The sequence below is a fragment of the Agelaius phoeniceus genome, chromosome 2 (assembly GCF_051311805.1).
Source record: "Agelaius phoeniceus isolate bAgePho1 chromosome 2, bAgePho1.hap1, whole genome shotgun sequence".
NCBI classification, from domain to species: domain Eukaryota; kingdom Metazoa; phylum Chordata; class Aves; order Passeriformes; family Icteridae; genus Agelaius; species Agelaius phoeniceus.
The window spans coordinates 87,602,466-87,616,696 of record NC_135266.1 but is presented as its reverse complement, the minus strand read 5'-3'; the positions used below and the strand labels follow the sequence as shown (position 1 = coordinate 87,616,696).

Here is a 14,231-nt window from a genome sequence, read left to right as displayed (position 1 = left end):
GGTGCTCCCAATGTTCCTGCTACTGTCTTTGTGCTACCTGTTGTGGTCCCTGACCCTGTAATGCACAGGTCCTGGGATTTTACCCTTGCTCTGCAAGGTTGGTTGTGTGCTGGCTCAGCACCTGGACCTGGCTCCCTGGAAGCCAGACCAGTCTGATCCCCCCACTGGAGAGAAGCAGTGGCAGTGTGGGGGAGGAGGCAACATCTGCCCTGTCAGTGGCAGCTTGGCAGCAGAGCTGTTTAGCAGTTTTGTGAAACAGTTCCTGAGCTTTATGTGACCAAAATCACAACAAGCTAATACTTCACACTCAAGATAATAAATCTCTCTACTCCTGTAAAGAAGAAATTTCAAAGCTAAGATGAAGTTTTTGACTGTGCAGTTAGAAAATTATCCCAAACCAAGCAGAATCAGGCTGGCTTTATAAAAGAGTTTGAGTAAGCTGCTTACTGCTTTTAACAAGTTTCATTGTTCAGAATAACATGGTTATGAATAACATTGTTAAGTACCTTGTAGCAGTGGTATGAATTTACAGTGGTAGGTATTTACAGACACAGCCACCAAGAACTTTGAGTGATGATGGAAAAAGGTCAAAATCTTTTTTGCATCTAGTTCTTGTTTTCCTTAGAAGTCAAGCTCTAAAAGTTCTAAAAGCCCTATTAATGTTTGCTTAACATATTAGAAATCAGAGACTTTGGATCTTCATTGATCCATTTGTATCCTTTTTCATTCCCATTTTCATGAAAGAAAGATTTTCAGTCTTTCTTAAGAGGAGGTAAGTTTAATTGTATATTTATAAGCAGAAATTCCTGAAAGTTCTTTGGTGAGAAATTTTACAAGAAAAGGATGCTATAATTCTTTTTCCTTCTAATGATAAATGGCAATTTTGAGTTTACCTGCTATTGAGAAATCAAATTTCTTGGGATTACCATTTTAATTCTGTTCATTAAGATGGCAAGTTCCTGGAGAAATAACTGTTTCAGCTGTAACACACCAGTTTTCTCCCAAAGTATAAAAATTATTTAAGATAATAAAACATTATATGCCATCATAATTTCTGGGGGAAACCCAACAAAACAGCCCAAAAGAACCACATCAAACAAACAAAAAGCCCTGTCTCTGGATTAAAGCAATGTAAGAAATTTCTAAAATTAGGAAGTAAACATGTGAGCATATTGCCTGTCTTAATAGACTAAAATTGTGTTTTATGCTATGGAAATATTACATTACAATTTCTCTGTCAAGTAAGAAGATGCTACTGACTCTAAGGCCATAGATGGGATGGTCTTCTTCAGCCTGGCTTTACAGAATTAATTCTTACAAATATTTTAAGAGGTATGAGCTGCAAAAATGTAAAGATTCTTTGAAGGCATGGGCGTTTATGAAGCATAATATTCAAAAGATTCAGAGTAATAATGTTTTAATGCAGCAGCTTCAGTAGCTGAACAGGGTTTGACAGTGCTACGTGGATATCCAAATGACTTAAAAACTCCTGTTTACTTAAGACTTACCCTCTCCTTAATTAACTTAGACAAGCTTGTGAGTTAAAAGTAGCTTTCATGTTTTGATGTCTTTGCTTTTTATAGCTGTTGGATGAACTGCCAATGATATACAGTTGTTGTGTGTTTGTCTACTGCCTGTAAGTATTTGTTAATTTTTTTCCTTGAATATTTATGAAATGTTAACTTTTGAAATGTAGTCTCCAAAGCCAAATTTAGCATATACAGAAAGCTTCTACTACTTTCAGTGAGATCTGGTTTTGTACAGTATTATGATATTAGAGAACCAGGCTGGCTTTAGTCCTAGTTTTTGCTAATTTAAATATATTTTACCAGTTTGTTGGGTTTTTTTTTCAGTAGGGGAAAAAAACCCCACTCATTAAAGCATGTGTAGTATACAGCAGAGCTCAGTGCTACTTGTATAAAAACAGCAGATATAATAAAATCAACTTCAGTAATGCCTATGAAATTAGCAACATTATATTTATTTGAGCTGGATTTCTATGATGTAGTCTGGCTCGAAATGCAAATTTCAGGTTTCTGGCTAAACCTGCTTTTCACTCATCTGGAAAATTAAAGGGACAAGATTTTATGAGGAGTTGAATGCATATTTTGGACATAGTGTCTTGGAACATGCATGACAGCTTAATGCGATGCCAGGATATGTTCTCCCATTTAATTTTGGGAGCAATGTAGCATTTGACAACTGCAAAGATACCCTAAGTTGGCTTTTTCTTGCCTGTTGCTGCAAGGTCTGGATTTAATATGATTTGTTCTGTCACTTGGTGAATCCAAATGATAGATCAACTTGTTGCAGACTAAAAGAGAAAAAAAAAGCCTTTTTGCTTTTGAACATATCAAATATTCAGCTGTTGAAAATGGTGATGCCTTGGTGAAGATTACTGGTAACTTGCAATGGAGATGGGATGCTTTAGGACTAAACCCCTATTTATGGAAATTGCTCTCAGTTTGTGACTCATACATTAGTGTGATTTGTACAAATTCAGGACCAGAATCATAATGCCTCTTTTAGTGGAAATATTTCCATTGTAGCTCTCTATCTCCTTGAAATTGCCTTTGCATTTGTCTGATTCGAATGTGATTGGAAAAAAGGATGAGGAGTGGCTATAAAAATACATCTGAGTTGTTTTTTTGGGTTTTTTTTTAGTGCAGTGGTTACTTTATTATCTTCAAAAGCACTGAAGTCTGTTACTGCATTTATAACTCCAATAAGATTCTGTGTATTTATGCCTGGTAGCAATTAAAATGCTCAGAAAAATGAGCTAATGTGTAGTTTAGGAGGCCTTTAATAATTGTTTTGGTTAGCTTGAAGGTAAGTTGCAGGTGGTTGTGCACAGGACATTCCCTTATACATCATTCAGTTTTGCTGATTCTCAAACTGTAATTACTTCAGCAAGCCATTTTGCAATGTAGCACATTGTACTGCCTTTAGACTTTTTGTTTCCCATATGTGTTTTTATTTTATTTCCTTTTATCAATTCATGATGGTGTCTATTTCTCCAAGTTTATAAAAAAAGGAGCTAGACAGATATAATTTAGAATTATATAGAAAGCTTCCTCCAGCCCTGATGATAATCGGCTTCTCAAAATTAATTTTTGTTGGGGTTTTTTAAGACCTTTTTTCTGATGTAGATACAGTCTGGGATGTGTGTGTATTTCCATCACAGCTGAGACTGAGTTGTAGTGTAGAGATCGTGAAAGTAATTTTAATTGTTTGTTTTACATACTGGGAGCAGTCAGGTACTTTTACCTTCCACTTTTACCAGTTCCCAATCTAGCAAACGTACTGCACTGCAACAGTAGTCAAGCCAGAAACAATCTACATTTTAACAAATCTGAGTTCAGTGTTTTGTAAGGCAGTCCTTTTCCTACACTGCTGCTTGCTCAGTAATGTTTTTGACAGTTGTGTTGCATTTTAAACTAATTTCTAATTTGCCATCCATTATCACCCTGTAAGCACCTTCTCAAAACACTTCTGCTTCACAAACTCTTTTCTTAGAGTGGGTTACTTCTTGGCATATGCTTGAGCTTATTTGTGTTAGGGTTTTTTTGCCTTAGATTTTTTAAAAACATTTACTGATAAGAGCATGAATTTTTTTCTTACAATAATGTGTCTTTATTTAAGGACTTAGAATTTCTTGAGGGACCTATGACTAATTTGGATCAATTTTCTCACAAAAATTCTAATATTATACCTTGGAAATTGCATCCATTATATGGTAAGTGATGAATGTTGTGTCTCTCCTTTATCCTCTCTTCCAGGTATGAATGTTTCAAGTACAAGAATACAGTCAATTATGCGCTGCTTTTCTTGTTAATAACATACAGCGTCGTAGTCAGCATAGTAAGTAAATTTTCTAATATGGCATTTTCACCCTTCGGTTGGCAGTTTTTCTGGCAGTGGAGAAATGTTATAGAGGCAATACTAAATCTCTGTCACTTCCAGTCAAGAAAGACAAATTATTCTTTTGTTGACAAAATTATGTTGCCGGCCAGAGAAACCCAAAACCTTTCTATCTAAACCACTGTATAGAATAAATAAGGAAAAAAAGCAATAATCCAGCTGCTAGAACAGGAATGTGAGAAAAACAGTTGCCAGTGACTTGATATGAGACCTTGGATAAGCTGTGTTCCTGCTTCTCTCACTTTAATTCATCTGTAGAAATAAGAATCATTCTGTTTGCCTGCAAAAAAGTGAACTTTTATGCCCAGTCCAGGATGCAGACTGGTGTTCTGAAACAGGCAGATAAGAGAAGAACTTAGCTGTTAGTTAAAATGCTTCTAATTTTTTTTGTGTCACAGCTAACTTGACTCCCTTTGTCACTGGAGTGTTCTTCCTGTATGAATAAATTCAGTTTCATGCTGACTGTCAACCACACACAGATGGAATTTCCTATGTAATTTTTATTGATAAACATTTCTTTTAAAATTAAAGTATTATTATAAGTCATCTCCAGCTGCCAAAATACTTGCCTCTTCTCTTCAATTTCTCCTAAAATTTTTTACACTTGTGGCACATTATGCCTGAGGTCTAGTGCTCTTCCCTCTTCAAGAACATAAATTAAATTAACTGTATTACAAATAGGAAGAACTACAAGCTTTTTGTAAAATTAATTGAAACATTAAATTATTGTCAAAAACAAGAAAAGCAAATTAGAGTTGAGTATGATTTCTTCTTGCAGTGCGTATCAAGAACATCTGGTAACTTCAGCATCTCAATTGGTTTTGTATGTAGTCAACTCTACTAAATTAGAAGCTTTATGTTAGTTGTTAATATTGATATTTGTGCTTCTTAGTTTAAAATAATTCCACAGTTAAAACCTCAGGTTCTGCCAGAGGAAACTTCAAATATTTGATCAACTTTAATGGTGCACGGACAAGCACTCATGGCTTGATTCTAACAGAAGACACCTTGGCAATATTTAGGTGAATAATATTATGATGGTTCTGTTGCAAATTATTTCTCTTTTTGAATTTTTCCAGGTTTACCTAGATTTGAAAGAGCCTGTATTCCATCAGGTAAATCTTGTTCTGTTGGAGGAGCTAATTTTGGTTTTCAACTATGCTATTTTAGTGGAATATGTTACGGTATTTTACTGCTGAAAGAAAGATGGAAGGGAAGCGCAATTTGCTGTTTGCTTTTTCTTTAAGTAGTATTGCTGCCTGTCATGTCACCATCCTCTTACTTAATGACCTGAAAAACTTGAATGCTTCAATGTGTGTTGTGTTTTAGCTTGTGACCTAATATTTCCCGTGGTTTTCATCAGTGGCAAGTGTAATGAGGTGACCCTAAGGTGTGAGAAAGAGGAACATCTAAACGAGTCTTTCTGCTGTTTTCCATTAGCAGCTGCTTTGAAACTATGACCTTACATCATTAGATGTCTTGATTGACTTAGCACCATGTTCTCTCAGCTTTAACACATTAGTTTACTGGCTTTTTTAACTACTCAGTTTTACTTTGTGGAAATTCAAGGTGAGTTTAAGCAGAGAATGCCTTCTAGGGTTATGTAGCAGACTGCTTTGTACAGCCTTAATGGAATTGATACAGGCTCCTTTTGTGGCAGCCCAGGAGTATTAATATGCATCCCCTGCCTGTGGGGATAGGACCTGCATCGCTTACTTCTTCACAGGAGGTTAGAAATGATGCTCATTTCTGTATGCCATGGGTAGTTTTCCCTCATTTATGTTTTTTTGATTAGGGATAACAGCTGAAAAATTGCCAAGTAAAAAGCACAGAGCTCTTTGCAGGACAGAGCTTTAAAGCCTTAATTTTTGAAATTGGTAGTGCCACTGCTTGTCAAAATGTGCCTGCCGCATCAGCAGTTGTAAAAATGATAACTGGCTCCTGTTGGTGGATTAGTGAAGTGGTGATCAAGAGAATAAATCTTCAGCTGCTCCAAATAATCTCCCCTAGAAACATGAATTGTTATCCTACCTGTAGATAAAACAGAAAATTGCAGTGTGGGTTTTTTTGGATGGTATTAATTAAATCCTTTATTTTTTTCCCCTATTTACATTTCCAGCAGAAAGATACTGGCTGGGATAAAAGTGACAATTACTCGTGCTTTTACTGAGCTGGTCATAACCAGTTTTGAATGAAGTGACTTAGAGTAGTTTTGTTAACAATAGTGGCAAAATTTGCTATTTATAATGAACTTATATCTCTTTAATCAGTTATTTGCCCAAGCTGCATTTATTGGAATAAATACATCACAGCTTTACTATATTCCAGTTTGATGCATTGACATAGGGGTTGCCCCATGTCACAAAAACTAAAACAACAGATATTACAACTTTTTGGGAAAGGGGGAAATAGAGAAAGTTTAAACTGTTGTCCCAGACCTTTAATTTTCTGCATCTGGTTTCTCTTAGGTTCAGAATATGAATTCCCTTTTATAATTTATACATGAGGAATCGGTGTAGAAAATATTTAGATCCCATAAAATTCTTTGACTTTTTACAACAATTCTTTGCAAATTGATTTTTATGGAGAACATACAGTTATGGCCAAATTCCAAATGTTCAAGTACTGGACCTATTTTTTCACAGTCTTTGCCAAATATGTAGTAAATCCTGAGGAAATATTTCCCTGACCACACAGCTAAACAGGGTTATGTTCTTAATACTTGTCCATTATTTTAGAGTGCATTGAAAAGAAAAAAGTTAAATAATTTCTGTAAGCATTTTCAAACTGCTTTTCAAGTCACCTAGACTTGAAGCAAAATTAAATATGCTCATGCAATCATAGTTTAAATCACAATCTTTGTAACTGGGTTAGAAAGTAGCATCAGGAGATAAAGCAGCATTTGACTCCTCTAGGTGTTTGTCTGTGATCATTTTGACTTGTCAGCCTTGCAAAAAGAGGAAGAACTACAAGGATAACTTTTTATTGTTCATTGTTTCAGTATGAATTGTGGTTTTGGTTTGGTTTTTTTTTTCCCTCTGGAAGGAGGCCAGTAAGAATGGAAAAAAGGGTCCTATTATATTTAGCAACCAGGATCTGAGCCTTATTTTTCCCCAAATTACTTTCTACTTGTGTTTCCAATTTAGGCTCATAAATTGCCAGCTGCCAGCAGGGCACAAAGGTGATTTCAGTTTGTTATCCATGGCACAGTAGCAATAGAGACCAACTTCTTTTTCTGCATCCATGTATTAAGGGAGATCTTTAAGGGTTTTAGTGCTTCAACTGTAGGAGGAATGAGATGCGTGTTTTGGGCAAGCGGAGGCAGCACATCATTAGAAGGAAAAAACCAATTCCTGTTTGACAACTAATCTAGTATTTTTTGCAACCTCATCAATTAAATGAAATATATTAATGGCCTTTACAGGCATACATTGTCTTGCTTATGTTCAAATCTCTCAGGCTAGAGCACTGTTAGTCCTAATTTTCAAGGTGCTGAACAACCCTACATCCCAGCTGCCTGTTGTTTGTAAGCCAGTATCATTGTCACAGAAAGCATCTGTGCCTCTCCCCTCTTTTCCATCTGGCACACAAATTTATTTTCTGATCTGAATTTGATTGGGGAACTCAACAGGTTGAAACTCTCCTTGGAATTAATTTTAAATCAGATTAGCTCTTCGTCCCTGTTTACCACATGTATACAAGGAAAGGGGCAGGGGAAGAATGGCTGCTGCTGTAAAGTAATCCATAAAGTAATCCATAGAGACTGCCCTGGAAGTAGTAGCTACTCTGGAAGTTAAACTTTCAACTCAAGTTTACAAGTAGCCTCCTCCTAATATGATGAGGCCTAGGAAGCTGTCACATACAAAGCAACATGTTCCATCCTGATTTTTCTGCTTGCTGCATGCCATATCTGATCACTTGGAGTGATCAAAAACCTTGTTCAGTTAGTGGGACAAGTTATGTGAATAGGGAGATAGTTCTAAAAACCTGTTTTATTTGTGTAGTCATCTGCTGTGACAGTTTGAGGCAAATTTTAGCAAACAAGTAATTAAAAGGTTAATGGAAAATTAGATTAAATAGCTGTTTCTTCTACGTTAGGAAATGTGATGTAATAAAAATAGGCATTCTAGAATGTTCTTGTGGTGTCCCATGAGAAAACAAGTCAGCCGGAGGAACAGATGAGTAGGAGAGTTGCAAATAGGGTAAGGTAGTGACTAGTGAAAAATTACTAAAGGAGATTATGAGAAAGCCTGAATTTCCTTGGAATCAGTAGTGGACTGACTTGTTTGGTTGGTTTCTTTTTTAACAACCTGTAGCAGGAAAAAGAAGAATGTACTGCTGGTATTTGTGATGATACAAAGTTCAGAGTTATCACTGAGTACTGGGGGGAAATGAAGAGATAACTGGGATACCTGGAGGATGAGGATGAGGACTGATTCAAAATGGAAGTGATGCACTGATGGACAAATACAAACTATTCTTGTTCTAAACTGTTCACAGATCACAAAAGGAGGGGAGGGATTGCCTGGATGTGTTCACTCTTTACAGCATAACATGACCAGGGATTTTTTTTTTTTTACTTTTGATGGACGTAAAATACAAGTATTGGATTTACTTCTTCAGGTGACTTTGAGTAAGAGGAAGAAAGTAAGCATGGCAGGAAAAGGCATTTCATTTGCCTTAATAAAAAAAAATTATTAGATTTTTTTTCTCTAGGGGTATTTTAAATATACAAGTGCAAAGAAGAAAGTGAAATCAAGATGAAACATGTAGAAGTATGGAAGTATGTAAGGGAGCCTGAAACTGCATGAAAAATATATTATGTCGAGGCACAACCTGTTCAGACTTGCAGGATTCACCATTTTGGGGAATCTATGTGGGCCCACTGGATATCTTATAGCTCTCCAGAGTCCCTCCTGCTGCTAAGGCAATAGTTAATTGTAGGCTTGTGGCTAATATATTGTGCCTTTTGGTGGAATGTGTTCTTACTTTCTGTACATTCAGGTTCCCCAGTATTCTGTTCAAAATGACCTTTTCAGGCGTGTCTTCACCACAGAGCTTTTTCTGTTCTATCATTGTCCTGCTGATGAGCAGGTATAAAACTAACTTGAGTGACATTTCACTCTGACACAGTTCATTTGGGGATGTCTTCCCAAGCGAGTACAGCTTTCATTCTGGCTGGTGCTTCTACCTACAGTAGCTTAGGGAATGAGGAAGGATATTCTGACTCTCCAAAGGTTCAGCTCTACAAGTGATTGGAGGGGAAGCTTGACTTTCTGTGCAGACAGTGTCCCAGAAGCTCTACAGCAGCAGTGACTTGTGTGTCATTTTGCTATCACATGCATGCATCTAAACAGGACCAACCCCAGTGAATCTGAGTTAGTTCATTCGGGTGCTGTTAAGGCAGCCTGTGGTACTACACAGCTGTAACTGTGCCGAGTTACTTGGTGTTTCAGAGTCGTCTTGGAGTTGTCCTTCCTTTTTCTCTCAGCTCAGATTTCTTCTCCAGAAATCCAAACCCATGCAGAGCTCAGTTTTCTTTGTTGCAAATTGCAAATACAGCTTCCACATTCAAGTATTTAACTGTCTTTAGATAGCTGGTTGGAGTATTAGATAACCTAGTTGCCATGAACCCAAAATCTCTCATTACAGTGCCCAATGTGAATACTAATATTTGAGGCTGATAAATTGACTTCATTAACCAAAGATAGGTAGAAAGCCAGGAGCAGAGGAAACAGAGAAGTGGAAATAGTAGATTATTGCTGCTTTCTGTACTAGAAGGGTAGATGAAGAACCAGTTTTGTATGCTCGCCCTCTCAACCTTGCTTCTAACTTACATAAGTGAATTTATGTATGATTTGCTTAATTGCCTTCACAATAAAAATGCTGCCAGACATTGAGCCCTGAAGTGCTTACTTCCCATTTGTGAATTAGGAAGTTATTCATATTTCACCTTCTTATGAGGTAATCCACTGTGTCTTCATCAGACTTTGGGTTTTTCCCTCAATTGTAAAGATACCTTCACAGCTGAAATATGCAGAGCTTTATTCACTGAAACAGCAAAGAGGGAACTGTCTAGTGGTAACAGAAGATTGAGATTCTGATCTTTCCTTTTGTTTCAATTGCAGTAAAATTATGTTCTTTGGCCTACAGTTTAATGGCAGCGTGAGACAAAATAGCAGAAAACTTGCTTGGGTTGTCATTTGTCATTTAAATGATGTCTTAGTTAAAGACAAGAAAGACAAAAGAAGTTAAAGGAATGGAAAAATTTGAGCTAACTTGAATAAGGCAGATTTTTCTTTTTTTATATAATATTGTACTTTGTCCTTCTCTGGATGGATGGGTAATACCTAACAAAGCTTTACCATGATAAAAACAGTAAAGCCATGGATGGTAAAAGAAATAAAGTAAGCACTGCTGCCTGACATCTGAACTAAGTTGTGCAGTTTGGTGTGTAGCTCTCTAAAGAAGCAGCTGGGGGAGGTGAGCAGCTACAGTCTCTATATCACAGCAGCACCTCCTGGGTGCTCACCTTCAGCGAGGAGGATTGGAGCATGCAGAGCAGAACAGTTTGTTGTTCCAGGCTTTCACAGGCTTTTAAACACAAACGTGTTTTACTGCTAACAACCTGTTTGGGTGGGGAAGCAGAAAAGGCAAGAAATTGAAGTGTCAATGATGGGCATATTTTTCTTCAGTCACTGCAAGGTTCTCTTTCTTTTTTTTCCCCCTTCCTCCCTCCATTAATACTGTCCTCTTCTGCAAGCCATTAACTCAGTAGGAAATATCAAGCCAGAAACTCTGCAAAGGAAGCTTTTCTTAGCTTTTGCTCTTTTAGCAACTGCTGAAAAAGGTAACATTTTACCTGGGCTTTGGGCTGCCTGTAAGATCTGTTTCTCTAGGCAGAGTCTGACACTACTGAACTCCCTGTACAAAGAATTCAAAAGCAATTTGGGTACAAGCATAAGGGTGGTCACAACCCTTAATGTGTATGACAGAAATTGCTCTTAATGGATAGGTTTTTCCCATATCTGTACTGCAAAGGAGTGCTTTAGTGATGGAAATTTTAAGAAGGAGAAAATCAGCGAATCAAACTGTAATTTGGATCCTGGAGGAGCCTTCCTATGAGTATCTTCCTCTGTACCATCCCTCTCTTAGAATAAATTGCTGGATTTGATTAGAAAAAATGAAAAGGGCTGTTTTAAATGAGGCTGATAATATATTTATGTGGTGGGATCTTTTTAGGTAAAATGTCAGTAATGAAGAATTGTACCAGCAGGCAGCACCTAGCACACCTGAGCACTACCCTTCCTACCATTAGCTTGGGACTGATAAGCACTTGATACTCAGTTTGTGTCTAGCAGGTTGTGTTGGTTTTGTTTCTTTCCTGGTTTACGTGCTGTACCCCAGCAAGGGGACTGGAATTAACTAACAGCTTTGTATAAATTACAAGCCAGAACCAATTAGCCTTTCAAATAGTTTTGCTTTGTTTAGCTCTACAGAGCAGAACACACAGTAGTAGTAGTTTATTTAGTGAAGTTCTTTAATCTTGTTCTGAATGCAAATGAAGAGCTGTTGTGCTGACTGACTTCGAATAGTCAGTATTGGGCTTATTTTACCTGTTGTCAAACATAAGGGCTCTGTTGTCTGTCTTGCTCTGTATACGTGCACTGATAATACAGTGCACTACTAACCTTATCCTTAAATCTACAAGGAGTTTGCAGATTTGCCTTTATGGACTTATGGAAGGAAGGTTTCACTTTGCATTATTACAGTAACCTGTTTTATGTGAGATGACTAGACATGCTTGTAGGATAGTAGGATCTGAATGCCCTAGTTAGAGCAGATTGAGAGGCAGTCCCTGTCTCAAAGACAGTGGAAAAGAAGGAGGGATATGAGGAGGTCACTAGAACACGGTAAGGACACTGGTTTGTATGCACACTTTTTCTGTGAGGTTTAGTGGCTTTCAAAAAAAGACAGCAAAGGTTTATAACTTTTCTATTTCATGTTAAACAAAGGCAGAATTAGATGGTAGCTAACTAGAAGCAAGATGAGAAAGTTAAGTCAGTGAACAAGGAACAAAAAAATACTGGAAGGCCTGTGGGCCACTGGAGAGAGGCAAAAAGAGCAAAGCACAGCTGCTTGGAACAAATTGGCTTTTGGCTGAAGGAAACCAGTGTTCAGAATAAAAGATAAAGAAAGTAATTGAATGTCACCAGTGTCTAAAAATCCTCTCTGCTGCAGTGACTTCTGCATCACTTGCAGGCATGACTGGCTACATTTTTTTCTCTTCTTTAATCTTTATGTCTTGGAGGTGCTGTTACATGGATTTTAAGTTTGTGCATAAAAGAGAGTGATTTAAAGATCACAAGGCAAAAAAAAAATTATTACTTTGACTTTTTATAAGTCAGGTGATGGCATTCAAATTCATCAAGCCTACAGTGAGTCAGATTTTGCTCATGGATCTTTTCAGACTGTGCAGCCTTCCCACTATATAATTAGATTGGATCCAAACAATCTGCAAGAGTTGCTTGAAATGCTTCCTGGAAAGTTTTGCCCCATAGTGATGCTCAGTGTGGGAATAGCACATAGTCTATTCAGGTGTTTACTTTCAGGAAAACATATTAATCAAGTATCAATGAAAGAAGTATAGCTTTCAAAAACAGCTTTAGCTGATGCTTGCACAATCCTGGGCTAAAATGCACAGAGAGAGAAGAGATAATAGGGGTTGGTTACCATTTTTGATTTCAGGATGCTTTCTGAGTGCCATCTAGTGTTTGCTTTCTAATTCAGAACAGTGGAACTGACTTTGCCTGTAATTGTATAAAGGACATGCTTTGTAATCACACTTTTATTTGAAACTTTAACAGAAGGCTTTCTGGAGATGAAGTTAGAAGGAATGCTATTTTCCTGAGATGTAAAAATAAAATAACAAACAAACACAGGCTTCAAAAGTTCTTACTCCTGGAGTATTTTATAAGGTCTCTTGAACCCAACTGCTGAACTTTATCTCTTTTTTTATTTTCAGATCATGTATGGAACACTAGTTTCCATCATAGTTCTAAGATCTGTTTATATAGTGTTATGGTAAGTAACCATTTAATTCAGCATTGTAAGTTACAACATAGTATTTGCAGCTTTTTTTTTGTCAGTTTAACATGAGAAATTGGCAATGGGAGAATTTCTTTAACCAGGTACATAATGTTAGCTCCTGGGCTCCCCTGGGTTAAAAGGGTTTGGCTCATCACCTTGCACTTTTTTGAAGCCACTGTGATAACATTAAACTAAACTGAGATTTCTACACTTATGATCAGTGTTTACTGTCAGGTGTTCTGCTGGTGGCTTCAACTGTTAGACTGGGATTTAAACAGAAATGGAGTTGGTCTTCTTATTGCTGGGTAGTGTGAAATCTATTGCTAGTGTCCAAACTCTAACGATAATACTGGGAGAGTGCTAAGACTAAGACTTGAGAGTGGAAACATCACTTAATAATTTCCTTTCCTCTTCCCTGCTCAAGTATTTAAAAAATAATGACACATGATAGTTTTTCTTAGAGTTTTGATTGGATAAAGTCAGGCATAATGCTATGAAATTGAAATTAAAACTGTAACAAACAAAAGGTATTAAAAGTGCTAGGAGACACTGAGAAGCATTAGAATCTTTAGAGCACAGACTCTAAAAATGGTCTGTAAAAGGGAGGTAAATGGAAGGAAAATGGAATTTAATCATATTGAAGTAAACACATACCTTTAGCTCTCAGGGGCTCAGTTGGTTGCCCATTTCTGTCTATCTCCTGTGAATATTTGGTGTTCTCATGCATTTGGGGATTGCTTCTGAAAATCACTTATTTCTGTTGTCATTTTAAATGTGCTTTTTGTTAAACTTTGTTTCAAGTTCCACATGTGTCTGTTCAGGAACACAAGGAAGACTTTAACAAAATGTGAATTTGAAGTATTATAGAATCCTCAAATATTCTGAGTTGGAAGAGACTCACAAGGATCAAGTACATTCATTGAATCACCTTCCAATTGCCGTTTCAGTTCATGTGGTTTGGCTTTCCCCAAGAAATTCCCACAGACCAAGTGCAAATGTTCACAGGCATTTTTATTAAGCAAGAACTTAAAACTGATAGTGTGTTGCAGCTTCAGAAGCAATCATCAATTTAAAGGCACTTTTTAAACCTATGGACTGGAAATTTTAATCCTCGCCTAGAGATCTTAAGTGATACTATGTTAATTCACCTCCAAGGGGAACTAAATTGAATCAAATTGAAGTCATTTTAATTTTGTCCTTATTCAAGGATTTAACACAAT

General features: G+C 36.9%; 1 protein-coding gene across 1 annotated transcript in view; it reads left to right on the top strand.

The window, feature by feature from the left end:
- ACER3 (alkaline ceramidase 3) overlaps nt 1-14,231 on the top strand; it is a 56,260-nt gene that overhangs the window by 29,120 nt on the left and 12,909 nt on the right. The window contains exons 4-7 of the mRNA XM_054627674.2: nt 1,584-1,636; nt 3,780-3,861; nt 5,001-5,036; nt 12,947-13,005. Coding sequence (XP_054483649.1) covers nt 1,584-1,636; nt 3,780-3,861; nt 5,001-5,036; nt 12,947-13,005 — 230 coding nt within the window. The remainder of the gene's footprint in view (nt 1-1,583; nt 1,637-3,779; nt 3,862-5,000; nt 5,037-12,946; nt 13,006-14,231) is intronic.